At 42.5% G+C, this 18496-nt stretch overlaps 1 protein-coding gene across 3 annotated transcripts; it reads right to left on the minus strand.

The window, feature by feature from the left end:
* Positions 1 to 4668: 4668 nt before the first annotated feature.
* On the minus strand, positions 4669 to 16185 carry LOC106576709 (synuclein). Of its 3 annotated transcripts, none has more exons than XM_014154036.2 (6): positions 15798 to 16185; positions 10936 to 10977; positions 10657 to 10784; positions 9714 to 9743; positions 6864 to 6902; positions 4669 to 6282 (listed from the first exon to the last, which is right to left on the minus strand). In XM_014154036.2, the coding sequence occupies exons 1-5, from the start codon at positions 15916 to 15918 to the stop codon at positions 6864 to 6866; spliced, it is 360 nt and encodes a 119-aa protein (XP_014009511.1). In that variant the 5' UTR covers positions 15919 to 16185; the 3' UTR covers positions 4669 to 6282. The 3 variants fall into 3 exon arrangements, with proteins under 3 accessions (XP_014009511.1, XP_014009510.1, XP_014009512.1); XM_014154035.2 differs by having other exon boundaries at positions 9690 to 9743; positions 15798 to 16184; XM_014154037.2 differs by lacking the exon at positions 9714 to 9743 and having other exon boundaries at positions 15798 to 16180.
* Positions 16186 to 18496: the final 2311 nt, after the last annotated feature.

The following is an 18496-nucleotide window of genomic DNA, read 5'->3' on the forward strand; positions in this document are numbered from 1 at the left end:
AAATCCCCTTGTGACAGGGGGAATGGCAGCTTGTTGCGTGCAACAGGGAGGGGCAATTGAATGCCAGATTCACCATTAAAAACAAACCAAAATTCTGGCCTGTCTATCTATGGGTAACAGGGTTGACATAATATGCTTGAACCATTCAGTTTTCCACTGCAAAACACAAGAAAATGGCCAAAAGATATAACCAGCTCACCTGCTATTACAATATAATTTGACTATTAGCATTTCTTTAGATTGTTATTTATTTTTATAAATAGTTTTATCATAGTAGCCCTTTCCTGCAGTCAATGACCAAAAGTTCCCTCTTTGGCCTCATGGGTGGAATGTTACTATACTGATCAAAAATATCATGCAACATTCATTGATTTTGCTGAGTTACAGTTCATGTAAAGAAATTGGTCAATTGAAATGAATTTGTTAGGCCCTAATCTATGGATTTCACGACTAGGCAGGGGCGCAGCCATAGATGGCCCTGGGAAGGCATAGGCCCACCCACTGGGAAGCCTGGACCAGCCAATCAGAATGAGTTTTTCACCACAAACGGGCTTCATTACAGACACAAATACACCTCTGCACCCCTTTTCCCCGCTGACAATCCCGCAGGTGAAGAAGCCGTATGTGGAGGTCCTGGGCTGATGTGGTTACAGATGGTCTGCGCTTGTGAGACCAGTTGGACGTATTGCCGAATTCTCTAAAATGATGTTGGAGGCGGCTTATGGTAGAGAAATTAACATTGAATTATCTGGCAACAGCTCTGGTGGACATTCCTGTAATCAGAATGCCAATTGCATGCTCCCTCAACTGGTGTTGTGACAACTGCACATTTTAGTGGCCTTTTATTGTCCCCAGCACAAGGCGCACCTGTGTAATGATCAAGCTGTTTAATGAACTTATTGATATGCCAAACCTGTCGGGTGAATGGATTATCTTGACAAAGGATAAAATGCTCACTAACAGGGATGTAAACAAATGTGTGCACAAAACTGTAGAGAAAAAATATATTTGTCTTTATGGAAAAATGTATTTCAGTTCATGAAACATGGGACCAGCACTTTACATGTTGCATTTATATTTTTGTTCAGTGTAATTTTGGAAAATGTCATAATAAAAAATATATATAATTAACGACAAATCTGGTGATTCTATGTCAAACAGTTTTGTTATATTTCAGTCTTCTGTGATGTATATAAAGTGTAAAATTGGGACGTTAACTCAAAATGTGAATACATTTCAACTCTATCTGACATGGTACAGGTCTTCTTTAAGCCCATAAGCATGTGAGATGTATACTTTTTTTCCCCAAGAATCACTCTGACCCTGATTTAGCCCAGTGCAGTAAAAGGTTAAAACGACAGTTAAGTTCACGTAACCTTAAAATGAGGGAGTTTTTTTTTTGCCTTCAAATGAATCACTAATCACTTTAAATAAATAATAATCAATAACTAGGCCTTTACAATGGTGGTGAAAACATGGAGAAATGTTGGGGTTAAGTGGGTTAAAATCTTCCTAAAATTCAATTCACATAGGGTGCACATGTTGACACTTTAGCAAGTATTTATTCATATTTAAAATGAAATGTGTAACATTTTCCATGTGGTCAATATTACTGTGAACTTCATTTAATATATTTGTAAATATTTTATATTTAAAATATCAAAGGGACTTATCAGAGATGACGGGCAGCATCGGGCACACATCGAAATATAGTCAACAACTAATTCTAAAACTGAGAAATATAGACATTTCATTGATTTAGACATGACCCTCCCCTCAGGGGCGGAAATCCCGGGGGGGACGGGGGGGACACGACCCCCCCATCCTGGGAAAAATATGATTTGTCCCCGCCCAATATATCACTGAAACATAACTATGTAATTTAAATAATATTAATAATACGCAATGAAAGCAATTGTGCTTATTATAGACACTTAATAGGGCGTTTTTAAGTTTCAAAAGATTGCGACCCCCCCCACCCTTTGCCTCACAATGGTTTGATCCACTGCCAGTTCCTTAGCTTGCTAGGTAACAGAGAGGTCTTATCTACTGTCTGAAAGGCACTCAATGCACGTAACTGACGTGAGGTTAATCCAGTCAATCGCGCACACACACTAGCTGAATATGCAGAGCTAGCGGGCAAATATTAACTATTAAGCTAGCTAGTACCTATTCCATTTATGTGGCGTCGTATGTTGTGTAAATGGTGAACTCATACAGCTGTCAACTCTTGTCATTTTAATCCGTTTCACATTTGCTAGCTACCTTTTAGATCGAAGCCCAAATAGAATGATTGAAGATGATAGAAGCCCATCTCCTACTGTAAATAACCTACACACTGTGTGTGTAGCCAGCCAGCCAGGTAGAAAAATGGCAGAAAAATAAAAGACGGACATCAGAGTATTTTTCAATACACCAAAACGCATAGTAAGAACCCTAGTAGCCTAATATCTCAAAGACTAGTTGATAAAATGTTCATAAGAAAGAAATTAAATTCTAATGGAAATGTTTCACAATGATGTCATTAGGCAGAGCAGGCAACAGATGGCACACAGACAGCAGAGTTGGGGACAGATATGCAGGGACAGACTGGCAGAGACAGAGAGTCTCAGGTAAGTTTGTTGAGTCTTTGTTTGGCAACATTATGAAAGGTTCTAAATTTTTTTGACTTGTAAAATAGGAACATAATTGGAAAATGCCATGGATACCCCCACTCTCAACTTAAACTGGTGACTGAACTAAGATTTGTTAAAGGCAATGGTATTGCTGTTGTGATTAGTTGTGTAGTTTTGGGTACCGGTAGTTAGGAGTACGGCAAACACCTTATTTCTTTGGTTCCTCAATATACATTTACCATATTAAACGTAGGCTATGTGTTACAGCACTACTTTTGGTGTCCCCCTCAGGAATTGCTCTTGAGAAAATTTCATGTAATTGTCCCCTCCAAAGTTGATATCAGATTTTCGCCCCTGCCTCCCCTGGACAAAAATAAAATAAAAATACTAAACCTTCCCCCAGACTGAAATCGAAAAAGCATGACCCTCCCCAAAATTCCTCCATGTCCCACATTCCGTGAATTCCGAAAGGTCCCTAAGAATATGAACACTTTGCAATATGAAGCCAGTATGATGAAAGCGCATTAAAATGCATCTCCAGTTTAATTTCCTTTGAGCCCAGTAAACCCTGATTTCCTGCCAATGTCATATTAGAACATGTAAATTATGTGCAAATGTTATCGACCAAGTGAACACACTCTACAATCTCTGGCTGTGTGGCCTGTTTATTAGGTACACCCATCTAGTACTGGGTTAGACCCCCCCCTTGCCTACAGAACAGCCTGAATTCTTTGGGGCATGGATTCTACAAGGTGTCAGAAATGTTCGTTGCTCAATTGGTATCAAGGGACCTAAAGATTGCCAGGAAAACCTTCCTCACACCAGTACACCACCGCCACTAGCCTGTACCATTGACAACAGGCAGGATGGGTCCATGGACTCATGCTGCTTACGCCAAATCTTGACTCTGCCGTCAGCATGACGCAACAGGAACTGGGATTCGTCGGACCAGGCAATGTTTTTCCACTCAATTGTCCAGTGTTGGTGATCGGGTGCCCACTGGAGCCGCTTCTTGCAACGTTCTTGGTAAACTATCGTGCATGAAAAGCCCAGGAGGGCAGCCGTTTCTGAGATGCTGGATCCGGCGTGCCTGGCACCGACGATCACTCCATGCTCAAAGTCGCTTAGGTCCCTCGTTTTTCCCATTCTAACGTTCTCTCAAACAGTAACTGAATGCCTCGATGCCTGTCTGCCTGCTTTATGCAGCAAGTCATGGCCACGTAATTCACTGTAAGACATGTTTGTGAACGGGGTGGTGTACCTAATAAACTGTATAGTGTATGTTTGAATGTGAGTGCATCGTGTGTGCAGTGGCAGTTCTAGACCATTTCAACTGGCGGGGCCAAGCTGGGGCCAGTTGTACTGATAGAGGGGGCCAGTTACATTAGACGTTATTGTTGTCATATCGTTTTCTTCACAGCATTGCAGGCATTAGCAGGCAAAAGACCATGTTCAAAATCATCATCGTTGCCACTGTCTAATAACGGATGTAAAAAAAGAACGATAGCAAAATGAGTTATGTAAAAATGATTTCATACTACACATTTATTGTTGTCACAGGGGCACTGTGTTTGCTTCTTCTCCTATCCCTGGCGAATCACTCTGATGCAAATGGAAGTGCAGGGCATGTGGCTTAAATAAGTAATAGCTCTGTGCCTGATTTTAACAAAAGCCAAGCGCTCAGCTTTCACCACTCAACACCAGGTGGCAGTTGGGAGAGCATGTGACGATGATCTTTCTATTGCTGCCACTGCTCCTTTGCGGTTGGTCTCTCTGCAGATCAGTACAGCAGCCAGCAAGTCAATAGAATAGCAGAATGATCATCCAGTTCCACTGTATGGTATTATTTATAGAGGCAGTAATTATGCTCCACTGCACAGATGTGTGTGTGGGGGGGGGGGGGGCTGAGAATAATAAAGGAGTAGCCAAGAATATCATGCATGAGAAAAAGTGTAAATAATTAAATGAGCAGTCTAGGTACATTTGCCTCAGTTTGGTATTTTCTCAGGAAATGATTATCCCATAGTGAAAGATAACAAAAACAGAAAAAGTATTTTGGATTTAAACATTTTATTTCAGTTCAGTTGTACTGTTTATAAAAGAGTCTGCTTTGATACCAACATATATTTGTATTTCTGTGTGAATGTGTGTCAGTGTGTCACCTCTAATTCTTGGATAAATGTGTGATATGTGCATTTTCATTTGTGAGGTTGTTTTTAGTACCAATGAATGTGTGTCTGAGTATGTGTCTGGTTGTTAGTAAGGCAACATGCAGTCTCGTTTCAGATGGCTTCAAAGGGCAAACACTGTAATGGTTCAAAAGACCTGGTTTAGCCAGGAGACCAGACACAGGGGAGGGGCCAGGGCACATTGTTGAGTGACAGGAGGTGTGGCTTGTATGACTGAACAGTAAAAGCATGACAAATGGGTGTAGAGATTTGATTCCTCTGAGACCAGATGTATGGGATGTCGAGCAGTGGAGGCTGGTGGGAGGCGCTATAGGAGGATGGGCTCATTGTAATGGCTGGAATGGAATAAATGGAACGACACGAAACCACATTTGACTCCGTTCCATTTATTCCATTCCAGCCATTACAATGAGCCCATCCTCCTATAGCGCCTCCCACCAGCCTCCACTGACGTCAAGGTATTTCACCTGTCGACCCCTTGCATCCACTTTGAGGTAGTCCTACATACCGAATCTGTTGGGCCCTTTATACTTTATCTTTAATCTGATCACATGCAAAAACACCTCAACAGATCTTATTTATTGCCTTTCATTGCAACTAGTCAAACAAATTATAAAGGCCATTGCAAACTCCTGATGTAACCTTTCTCTCTTTGATAACTCTATAATTGCAGACCCAGGTTTGAGTGGAAAGACAGCTGGAAACACCAGACAGTGTCTGTTTATGAGATACATAGTTCCCTGTATGTACTGTAGCCCCATTGAAGGTGTGAGACTGGGTAATGTGATAGGTCATGTGAATATGGGGAGTAAACAGACAATATGATACTGTTAACCCATGACTCCACTTTCACTCTGACCCTGAACCCTGATCTGTCATAATAAGGGGATGTCAGGCATTAAGACACAAGGGGTTAAATATACACAGGCTTCAAACACATATTAATCAACAAACCTGACTAAAGCATACACTGATATAAGTACATTACAGTATAAGTACAGGTGTTGTGTTAGCTGACAGTGTGAACACTACCAGTAAGTCTCACATTGCCGAACCTCTAGGGGAGAAAAATAAATATTGTTCTGCGAAGTCTTTCTCAACGTTGTGGTGTATATGCGTGTGTGTACTGTATGTGTGGTAAGGTGATCTTGATTGGGCACAGGGGATGGTGGGTGAGGATGGTCACAGTGGTAAGGTGGGTAAATGTCGGGGATGAGGTATATGGACGGTAAAGGCATTAGGGTAGGAATGTGTAAAGTGTTTATGGTGAGGGTCGTTTTGGCTGGGGAGGATCTTTTCGATTTTTTTTTTGTTTCCATCGAGTCACACAAAGAAAGCATCAGAGAGGAGACGCTGGGGGCAGTAAGGTTCCCCAGGACCCATGAGGTGACGATGGGAGAGGCAGGACAAGCAGCAGCTCTTCTGAAACAGAAGACGAGGGAGTCCGCTGCTGATCACTGAGGTCAGGACCAACACTCCTGAGAGAGAGAGAAAGAGAACATTTTAAAGATTGTGAGTGAGAGAAGCAGAAGTAACAGATTTCTGCTGCAGATGTATTCATCAAAATGGACTAGCCAACATGTGCGTTTTGGCAGAGTAGTGGATTATATGGCAGCTTTGGTGCCACCCTAATTTTTGGTCCCCGTGTATTAAAAGGTGTGCTTTCAATTTATGAGAACATATAGTTCCTGCATTAGGATATGGTTGACTGATACCCAGGTGTAAAAAATCCTCTAGCTCACATCTAGCCCCATACCTGTCACTGTATGTCCATTAGGACTCTGTGAGCTGAGGCTTTTTGCCATGGCCCGTTAAACGCTTTACCTTTACATATTAGTAGATCGCCTGCTGTTATTTGGACACTGCATCAAATGTCACAGCAATTTTGGGACTCCCTCAAGCACATCAAATTAACATATCGCTATTTCAAGAGGATATACCACCTTGCTCCCTGACTATACGTCAGCACGCATGGACACACACACACACACACACACACACACACACACACACACACACACACACACACACACACACACCTCTCTCAACACACACTCACCTACTGTCCGGCCTGCTCAGCTCCCTGTGAGAAGTCACCCTGTGTGGCACAAACAAAGAATGCGGATTAGCAAGAGAACAAATATATACATAATCTACTACTACTTCTGCAGCCGCCCATGCTGCTACAGAGGATGGTGATGACAACTTCCTCTGATGTAATCTCCAGCTGAGCATGTGAGTAATGGATTTGGAGGAGGGTTAAGCTGGAGAGAAAGAGAGACGTTAATGTTTTCAAACCACTGTTCTGGTTAATCGACATGCACAGGCATCTCTTTAGTACGGTAGTTATGGCTTCAGTGGCAGACAATGCATTGAGATATCAGGGGCTCAGGCACTCAAGAGAAAAGATCCTTGATAGTTTCCTCAGTTGATTCATGCCCAACAATTACCATTGCAATCATCTGTATTAGGGTAGAAATTATAATTCTGACTCCCGGCATGGAATTAGGATATTAATTTGGTGAATGGTCTGGGGGTTGATTATGATTATTCATGGCAGTAGCAATATTCCCTAATTTGGTTATAGAAATGTTAATATGTTATTGCTGTGGGAATAATTATGAGCTCAATCACCAATATAATTATTCTTACGATTAGAATTGGTGGGCAAGAAGTTGCTACAATGATGTCCTTACCACATTCTATAACAGTGACTGAAAATGTGATTATGAGGATGATTTGTGCCATATCATAGTATGTCTACGGTTGTTTACTTTGCCTCTACTGTACTCTCCTACAAAAGGCTTTTTAGTGCCTTTGAAACTGAACATATAATAGAGCCGGGAGAGAGATGGAGCGATAGGAGATTGGACAAGGAAGGGGGTTGATTGCCTGCTGCGGTGAGGAGCGATGGAGAGATTGTTAGGGCTGTGGATTTAATTACAGATGGATCTTGCTTTATATTACAAAGAGCCTGAGAGAAGAAAGGAGACACAAATGTGCACACACGCACACCGGCATACGTACACGTACACTCACGCATGCCTGCATGTTCACCCTTACCCACGAACAAGAACAAAGAACATATTTCAATTGAGTGGAATTAAGTAATGCTATCAATATGCTGCTAACAAACAAAGATGTTGTCCTAGAGTACACTCCATCTGTCCTGCAGCCATAGAGCCCAACCTGCTGGGTCAGAGGCAGGAGAAGCATGTTAATGTAGCGGGGACACTACAAATGACCACAACACTATACAGGAGGGCAGCTTTTAAATGAACCTTCATCAATTTCATATTTGAAAGGGATCTACACTCTACCTTTTAAATTCAGATTTTTTTTTTCAATGGTCTGTATTCCTTTGAATTCATTGTATGATTTGGGATTGGGGGCTTGTGTTCATGCAAATTCTTTCTCAATGGGGCCGATTCAGATTTAGGAAATGTACTCTTTTCCTACACACTTCTCAGTATTTGATATTCAGACTCTGCAGGTGTGGCAAACCTTGCGCGCTCTGAATAAATTTCATTCAATCGCTAAAAACCCACTTGCTGGCCAACAGATTTTCTCATTGAGTTTTCATTCAGTAGGGTTTTCAGTACATTTATCTTAAGCCATCCTTTGAATATGATGTACCTTTTTAAGTTAGAATTTTTTCGACACTCACTAGAATATATAGAGAGAAAGGGCTCCGAATATTAGAGATCATTGCTAGAAAGCCATCTAAATATATGCATATTCGTCTCAGTTTCAGCACCAATTGGTAGATAAAAAATTACTCATTTTGTAGATTATTTAGGTTTAGGAAATTATTTTTGAATCAAACAGGTTTGAAGAGCCTTTACGCACGAAAGAAAGAAAACGGTGGTTTGATTCATTCTGAAAATGTCCACATTCAGTTCTTCAACCCATGGTAATGTAGGACGAATGGTGTACAAATGAAGGTAAACAAAACAATGTAATTAAATGGACTGATAATGTAGACTATACCAACTGAAGGGGACTAACAGTAAATTGGCAGCTGAATATGTGGCTATAAGGCCTGCAGACGGTCGATACTGATAGTGGTTAAAATTTAACATGATAATTAAGACATAGCAATAACATTTTTAAAATAAATGACATTTGAGAGTGCCCATCTCTGCAAGGTAGAAGGCCATACAAATTCTGCATAATGGCACAGCGTTTCTTAAACTTTACTGTGGGAAAGTTGATATGCTTCACTTTTCTGCCGTATGACAAGTGTCATTTGTATGTATAATTCCCTTATCCAAACGCATTACTCATTTACCTCTTATCAAGTTGTAAATTATAGTGCATGTAGAATGGTGTTATTTCTATCGGAAATAAAGGAGATACTTTTTCCACCTGGACCCGGCAGGTTCGCTAGACCTTATTCACGGTTTCCTTGTGCGTAAAGATGGTGGAATTAAGTCAAGGTCAGAATACGGTGTATCTGTAGACACACCTCAGCCTCACCTTCATTTATTCCATCTCCACCCCAAACCAATAGCGGTTGAATAGCATGCTATTCTCATGCTTAAGTTCAAGGTCAGAAAACGCAGAGAGAGAAAAGTGGATAAAAAGGAAATTACGTTCCATTTATGCACGTTTCACGTGGGTTGGAATTCTACCCAGTGTGAACATACACTCACAGCTTGAGGAAATATTTGCTAATTTGGAGCTGAGCAGTCGCACATCCATCTGTCCTCCTCCAAGCCAACCAGGACCCAAACACCACTGTAGCCTACCAGCCAGCATCCACTTTGACTGCTAATTACTGCATATAAAGTCATGGCGCTTCAATCATAAGGCAATAAAGGCAGCAAGCATCATGCAGTGCATTCACTAATTTGTTTGTTCTACTAAACTCTCCACCACACACCCCTTCCAAACCAGAACCAGCCACCTCAGGTACAGCTTCTTCCTGTCTCTGTTCCTGCCAGACACCCCAGTTATGGGTGGAAAGAGAAGAAACAATACAAGTTACCAACAACACTCACAGACAAGAAAGGTCCAAGTAGGCTTTGATCCTCTAACTCAGCATTCCTTATAATGGACACAAGAAATTTGCACACCGCATTCCTTATAACTGACAAGAAATTTGCACACAAGTCAACTTCGAACAATCAGTGTTTTTGACCAGGATAAGATTGCTGATAGAAGGGCATGTTGAAGACTCCTCTCCTGGAATCCCAAGGCTGATCTCAACTCTGTTATAACTAGGGTTGCAAAGAGGAGGGTATAATACTGGAAACTTTTGAAGTTTACCAGTAAACTGACAGAATTTTGGGAACGTTCAAGGAATATGGAATTTTATCAGATGACATCTAGTGGCCTTTTTGGGGTACTTCAGAGCATTTTGTAAGAAACCATCTATCTTATAAAACCATACCAAAAGTAACCTATCATACTCATTTGAATGTCCCCGGATTTACGTTTACTATGCTACGTCTAGTCTATGAGACCAGGCTGTGGGGTCAAACTGGTGAGAGTTGTGAGAGAAGACAATAGTTAGAAGAGTGCCATTGTTGATTATATGCTTTTTTCATTCATTAGGCTATTTTCTCTTGAACCCTACGGTCTATCCACTAGAAACTCATGGACAATATGGACTCATATGTATAGAACATAAAAAGGAATACTATAAACTAATGCATTCTGTAGACGTTATTCAAGTATAAATTACCAAAGTTACCATACATGACCTGTTAATTACCGGTAGCTTTGCAACCCTAGTTATAACTGTATATGGCTTTAATTCAACCACCTCCAACCGGCCAGCCCACAGTTCCCTGGAGAGGAGAGGAGTTTGTCATCTTTACAATATGAAAAGGCAGGATGTGACGCACCTGGTTCACCAATCCGGAGTTCACCGCCACATTCTCCAACCCCTCCACTGTTTGCTGAGACAGCTCATTGGCCCCGGTGACCGTTGCATCCCCGACAATATTGGCCTGGTCAGTCGTTCTCTGGGCCACTGACAAAAGGGGGCAGGGAGTTGTCATACTCTGTCCTTGGACCAATGTTTCTCCTCAGAATTTGGTAGGTGAAAAAACCTGTGTGAGTCTGATCCCTGTATAGTTAGAAGTGTAATGCAGTGTATTTTCTGTGGGTAGTGTTGCGCTTACCTGTGTTCACACCTGCTACCATCCCGTCCTTTGTCTTGTTCCCTGTAAAAGAGAGAAACAACCTTCTTAAAAAGAGGTAGATGATTTATGTTTAAATAGCGTATCTCAAACTCAAAGCGTTTAACATTGGATGGGGGTAACTCACCCCGCCCACTATCAATGCAGCTTCAAAATCATTTGGTAACATGGAATAGCTCAGTAAGGACACCAAGTTTTGTACAATATACTGTACACTCCACTACCAATTTATTTGGACAGTGAAGCTAAAACGTTTAATTTGGCTCTATACTCCAGCATTTTGGATTTGAGATCAAATGTTTCATATGAGGCAAGAGTACAGAATGTCACCTTTTATTTTAGGGTATGTTCATACAATACACAAAGTTTAGTATTTGGTCCCATATTCCTAGCACCCAATGACTACATCAAGCTTGTGACTCTGCAAACTTGTTGGATGCATTTGCTGTTTGTTTTGGTTGTGTTTCAGATAATTTTGTGCCCAATAGAAATGAATGGTAAGTCATGTATTATGTCATTTTGTAGTCACTTTTATTGTAAATAAGAATAGAATATGTTTCTGAACACTTCTACATGAATGCTACCATGATTACAGATAATCATGAAGGAATCATGAATAATGATGAGTGAGAAAGTCACAGAGATCATACCTCCAAGACAAGCTAACCTCTCACCATTACCAATAACAGGGGAGGTTAGCATTTTATATCGTACCTCCAAGACATGCTAACCTCTCACCATTACCAATAACAGGGGAGGTTAGCATTTTCTGGCGTATGATATTTATGCCTCTGTAATTTTCTTACTCATCATTCTTCATATAAACAAAACAGTATTCATATAAACAAACTGTAAAGGAATCCAACAAGATTGTAGAGTCACAAGCTTGATGTAATCATTGCGTGCTAGGAATTAATACACATATACGTTAATTTGTACAAATACTTAAAACACCTTCAAATGGAGGGGAAAGGGAAAGGGGGATACCTAGTCAGTTGTACAACTGAATGCCTTCAACTGAAATGTGTCTCCCACATTTAACCCAACCCCTCTGAATCAGAGAGGTGCGGGGGTCTGCCTTAATCGACATCCACATCTTCGGCGCCCGGGGGAACAGTGGGTTAATTGCCTTGCTCGGACTAATATACATAAAAATGCTTTCATTTCTAAATAACAATTATGTATGAAAATACCCTCAAATAAAAGGTGACATTCTGTACTGCCGACTCATGAAGCATTTGATCTCAAATCCAAAATGAGTATAGAGCTAAATTAAAAGCTTTACCTTTACTGTCCAAATAAATATGTAGAGAAGTGTACAAGCCCGATCAACATCTACAGGCTTCCCTAACACTTCAATACTTCATGATTTGGGCACAGAAACAGTCTCCCTCTCTCATGGTTATTTTATAGGGCCAGATCCTTGGTGTCTGTTTAAAGACCAATGGGTTCTGCTCAGCTGGTCCAGTACTGTCTGTTCTCTCCCATTCTCTCTGGGCCCTTTGGAGCTCAGCCCATCTCTGCCTCACAAAGACTCCTTGAGGAAAGAAAAGGTCAGTCATTCCACCAGCCACAGAACTGTATGGGTCGAGTCCTGCTTGCCAGCCAAACCCACTCAACGTCCTCAAAACAACTAGCATGGAGCATTGGAGTGGATTTCTCCCTCCCTCCCACTCAAATCACCAACACAACAAGCCTTGCTCTGTTCTCCCTTCTGACCCTTTGAGCCGGGAGACATGTTTGAAAGTCCCTCCCAGTCCCCACACACAAACACATTTCTCTTGTCAAGCGTGTCATTTTTATTGTACACACTACACGACAATGGGCAAATTTAGTACTGGGGACGTAGAAATTGCCATGGGCTAAAGTCCTGTCCTATGTAGAACACAGACAAACACAGACAGACACAGGAGCCAGGCTATTGCATTGTCAATGCTGTAATCAATACAGAGGAGGTAATATCGCCAAGCAACTATCGACGTTGTAACATGGTCAGTTTTTGTGAGGAATCGAACAATCTGTGGTTACAAATACTTCCCCTGCAGCTGAGATGGTAGATACTGATACTATAATACATGACTACACACCCACAAAACACAATGTTAGAGTGATTACGAGCAAAGATAACAACTGAAATACAGCACCTCATTGTCTCATAAGAACGTGATAGCGTCTTTGATTTTGTATGTAGTAATCGCTGCACCCAGAACCAGATTTCACATGCACGCTGGCAAGCTAATTGTTTAGTCTGTCATGAGAGATATTTAGCGTCACATGAACGCCACACTGCACAACAATTATGTGCTTGGGGTGTTCATTTGAGGTGGGTTCCATTGCATCTCTCTCTGATTAATTTACACTGTCGTAGTCTAGAGTTTCCTGACATCCTGCTTTGATAAGATGACACTTCTGTCAGAGACAGAAGAGGAAGCGAGACCAGAGGGAGAGAGAACAAAATGGCTAAGGGAATGTGGTGCTGAATGGAGAGCAGCACAATCCAGACATAATGGGATGATTACGTGTGCATGTGTGCATACATACGAAGGTAACTCTGACCTCTCATCTGTGATTTTACCCATCTCTCTCTCTCTCCCTCCCGCCCCTCCTCACACTCACCATCCTGTAGGACTGGGCCTCGTGACTGTCTGCCACCCACCCACCCAGGAGCAGCTGAGCATCGGGCACAAACACACTAAGGATTAGCACTCAGTGTAGATAGAGAGGCAGCAGATCAGGGACAGGGGGGGATTTGAGACGATTCTCCTCTTAAAAAAAAATAGAAAATCCTAATCCATTCTCTCTCATACCGTAGATGACTCGGACAGTAAAGTGCTTGATGGAGGCCTGGTGGGCCTTTGCTGTGTGTCAGTACGCTCAGCACGCTCCACTGCTCCGACAGCACTGTCTCAGGGCACTCCCTCTTTTCTTAGCCCTGCAGCTAGCTCCCCTGGTAGGGCACTGGGCTCTCTCTATGGCTGTCTGTCTGGGTGTGCACATCTGCTTGCCTTTCCGGAGTAGAATGCTCTTTTAGCCGTCACTCCAATCTCTGCCACCCCCACCTCTTTCATCCCACCACCACCACCCCACAGTCCACTTATCAGTGCTATCTGTCTGTCAGGATCGCTCACTGAGAAGAGATACAGGCAGGGAAGGAGAGCCACTGTCTTAAGACTGACAGTTGTTTAATCATAGAAAGGCAGATCTGACTGTCCCAGCCACAGTAAGTCCAGTGATGTATTTGGATGGGTATACAGGGATTCACACTTTGACAGGGATGGGGGGATTGGTACGCTGCATTGGCTTTCAGACGAAGGGGAGAGAACGACAAAGATGGAAAAAAAGGAGACAAAAATGAAGCTGATGATAAGATATGACTGAGCAGTAATGTTAGAGGTGAGATGATCTCTTTACAGCGCTGTGAAGATCAATAAACCAATGAAATGTGATGGGCCCTGCCCTCTGTGGCCGAATGGCTCCGCGAGGTCCTTCAGCAGAACAGGGTGGATCCCCTGTGGTGGGGATGATTTTTGACTAATGGATAAGGATGGAGACAGCCTCCTCCTCTGTCTCTGCTTATTGACAGTCAATGAATGAGAATCCCACTAACTGTAATTATTGGAATCAGAGAGTGCGCCACCCATTCATTCATTGTCTCGTTACCTCCTTCTCATGATCTCTTTTTCATTTTCTCTCTCTCCCTTTCTCTTCTCCCCTCCTTTTCCCGGAAATGAAACCAGGAATCAGATGACTCTCAAATGTTTCATTCATTTGAGAGTCGTTTCCCTCTTTCTCTCCTTCCCTCTCTTCTTCTCCAGGTTGTCGTCGCTGTAACAGGGCCACACGGCATTAAAGCGGCGAGAGACAGTGACGGAGTCATGTTTCAGCGTTCTGTAGGAATCTGTGTATGATTCAGTGTTCTAACGCATGTGTTCTCTCGATGTCTCAGTGTTCTGTATGCGTTAGCAGTGCTCAGGGCTGCTGAACTGACCTGTGCTGGGTTGGGTGGGGTTGGGCTGACGGGGGGGGTTCTGACCATGGGGCCAGCTGCATTAGTCACGCTCCGAGACGCCCATGATAAATCTCACTGCTGCAGCGGGGCAGACAGGCAGGTGGATGGCATAGCAGATTCACAGACCCTTCCCTCTCACCCCAGTACCACCATATTGTAATATCACACATACACGCTAGCAAGCACATACACACCCATCTAAATACGTGAAAACATACACATCTGTTCAGCTTGATAACACTGAGCAATATTATAGTACAATCACCTCCCCCTGCTCTAAAATGTGTGTGTGTGTCACATGTAGAGAGATAGGAGATTGCATATAATTTATATGACCATCAATATTATTGACAATATCTCGTTGGCCATTATCCACCACATAATGAATAGAGTACCTCAGTACTGCTCAACCAGACTTTTTCCTCTTTAATTAGAACATCTTGTGCCTGAGGCATGTGCAAGTAAATATACATCTTCCTCTACCTTTCTGCCCCTTTTTTCCTGCTTTTCTCCATTCTCCTGCCCCTCTCCTTCGGTCCTTCGTCATCTTTCTCTTTTTCTTGTTCAAAATTCCCTCCCTCTCTCTACGGTATCTATGTTTCCATCACTAGTAATATTTAGCACATGCACTGCCTGGATGTCGATCCCATTTTATTCAAACCTCGCAGACAGACTAGTGCACTCACCCATCAAAAAACAAGCACAGCAGGCAAGCGTCATAGGATCAAAATATAAACCAGATTATCCCACAGAAAAACTGTGATGTACTACTTTCAGCAAACCACCTCTGTCGATCCTCCACACCCTTCACCATCATCATCACTCCTGTACTCACCCACATACATGACTCCCTCCTTAGTTTTGGCAGCTGCCTCCTCCACCCCTGCCTTGGTCTTCTCCGCTGCTGCCACGACGCCCTCCTTGGCCATTGAGAATCCTTTCTTCAGTGCATCCATGCTGGTCTGCTGTTACGGGGCTGTGTCTTTTAGCTGGCTCTGGCTGCGTCTTGGAGCTGGTAGATTAGGCTGCTCGGTGTGCCTGCCTGCGTGTGCGTCTGTGTGTGTGTGAGCGTGCCTGTGAGTGTGTATCTCTGCGTGTTGGGTGTGCGAGCGTACGTGCATGCGCTGCTCTTATGAGAGAGCGGGGCTGGACTGATCTGTACTGCTGAGGCAGATTGGAACACCCTCAACAAGGAGAGCAGCTGAGCGAATGGGAGGGAGAGAGGGAGGGGAGAGAGAGAGGGAGAGAGAGAGGGGAGAGAGAGAGCGAGAGGGGGGGGAGAGAAATGGAGAGGCTGGGAGAGAGGGATGGAAAGAGATGGGAGAGAAGAGGTAGAAAAAGAGAGAGCAAGTGGGCGAGGAGCAGAAATGCAGAGATGGATTCCACAAGACGCTGCTGTATTTCTCAGTCATGCTACCTACCCCATTTCTTCTGCTATCGTGCACACAGAGACAAATACATTTAGGTTTAGTGGATTATTCAAGACTGGATTTATCTGTGTGTCAACCCTGGAATGACACCTTGTACATTTTATTCAACACCAAAACTGCAGTTCTCTGCTCTCCCTCTCTTTCACTAGATTTAAGATTCACCAACCTGCCATCCTCAGCAATATACTATACCGACACTGATATGATATATTGATATGATACAATGCAGTATATGATGATTCAATGATATACAGTAAATGACCTTACACTTTATTGCCCATTTCCATGAAAATTCATTTTGTGAAGTCAGCAGCACATCGAACATACAGATTTAGGATCTCAATTTGAGCCAGTTTGCTACAGCAGGAAAATAATCCTCCAGCAACAGGAAATGTGAATTATTATGTGGATTATAATTAATGGTAATTTTTGTAGGGGTTGATACATTTTTTTGTAAAGGAAAATCAAGTCTGACATTTCAAAGTGGAAATTCCGAACTTAAGAAGCCTTTTTAAACCTCTAGTAAACTACAAGTAAAAATAAATTCTGCATTGTAGGAATGTTCTCCTGCAACAGGGTGATCAAATTAAGGTCCTATATCTGTATAGTACATACTGTACATTCTACTATGCATAATGCATAGCCGGTACATATGTAGGATCTTAATTTGATCACTATTTTGTTGCTGAGAATTTTCCTGCACCGCAGGAAATGTAGATGAGCTTCGTGATTGACATAAATTCACTGAAAACCCACACTAACACACGGTAATATTAACAGTATTGCACTTTTCATGTAGCCTACTTTTGTCCAGCTAATAGCCTAACCACCGATCAAGCAACATTGTGGACTAAATATTAAAGTACTGTTGCTGCAGGATTATTCTTTCTGTGACAATATGTCAAATTAAGATCCTACATCACTCCACACTTACTCGTACATTGATCAGCAGGTTTCTCCCTAGAAACTGAGATGCCACTGTGATCTCTCATAGTAATAATAATACAGAAAACCATACAGGCAACTAATGAGATGTGTGTGATCGCTCAACCGTATGGGATCTCATTAGCAGCAAGAGGACTGGGAGGGGGAATGGATCATGAAGCCCAGAGCTATAATTAGCGCTTGTGAAGCTAGTTACACACGGCTGCTAAAGCACATCCATTCAATACACACAGCATCCCCCCAATCTACATCAAAGTGAATGGCAGAGAGCCCTTTTAGATTGCCTGACCTGTAAAAGCTATCCATACTCATGGTGCATACTAAATGGTGGTGCAGATAAAGTATTTATAGAGATGTAGCTATATAAATATACAGTAGTATCATTGTATATGTACGTATGCTTCAGTTTAATACAGCTCAGGACTTTCTATAAGGAGAGTGCTGTAGTGCCGTTGAGGGAAACATTCAAACAACAGGGTTTATGGTCATCATGACTTGATGTTCTATCAGAGAAACACAACTTGTTATTGATGTCGGCTGCACTCAACATTATCTCCACTCAACATTATCCAGCAAGAAATAGTGATCCAGACACCGTGTCACTACCCTCTGTATCAGTAAGGAAATAGAGATCCAGACACCGTGTCACTACCCTCTGTATCAGTAAGGAAATAGAGATCCAGACACCGTGTCACTACCCTCTGTATCAGTAAGGAAATAGAGATCCAGACACCGTGTCACTACCCTCTGTATCAGTAAGGAAATAGAGATCCAGACACCGTGTCACTACCCTCTGTATCAGTAAGGAAATAGAGATCCAGACACCGTGTCACTACCCTCTGTATCAGTAAGGAAATAGAGATCCAGACACCGTGCCACTACCCTCTGTATCAGTAAGGAAATAGAGATCCAGACACCGTGCCACTACCCTCTGTATCAGTAAGGAAATAGAGATCCAGACACCGTGCCACTACCCTCTGTATCAGTAAGGAAATAGAGATCCAGACACCGTGCCACTACCCTCTGTATCAGTAAGGAAATAGAGATCCAGACACCGTGCCACTACCCTCTGTATCAGTAAGGAAAGTAGGATGGAGATATATCCTGAGGTAGCATGGTATTACTAATGAAGCTGACTAACGTACGATTCTCTGTACGA

This window comes from Salmo salar, chromosome ssa18 (assembly GCF_905237065.1).
Source record: "Salmo salar chromosome ssa18, Ssal_v3.1, whole genome shotgun sequence".
In the NCBI taxonomy this organism is placed as follows: Eukaryota; Metazoa; Chordata; class Actinopteri; order Salmoniformes; family Salmonidae; genus Salmo; species Salmo salar.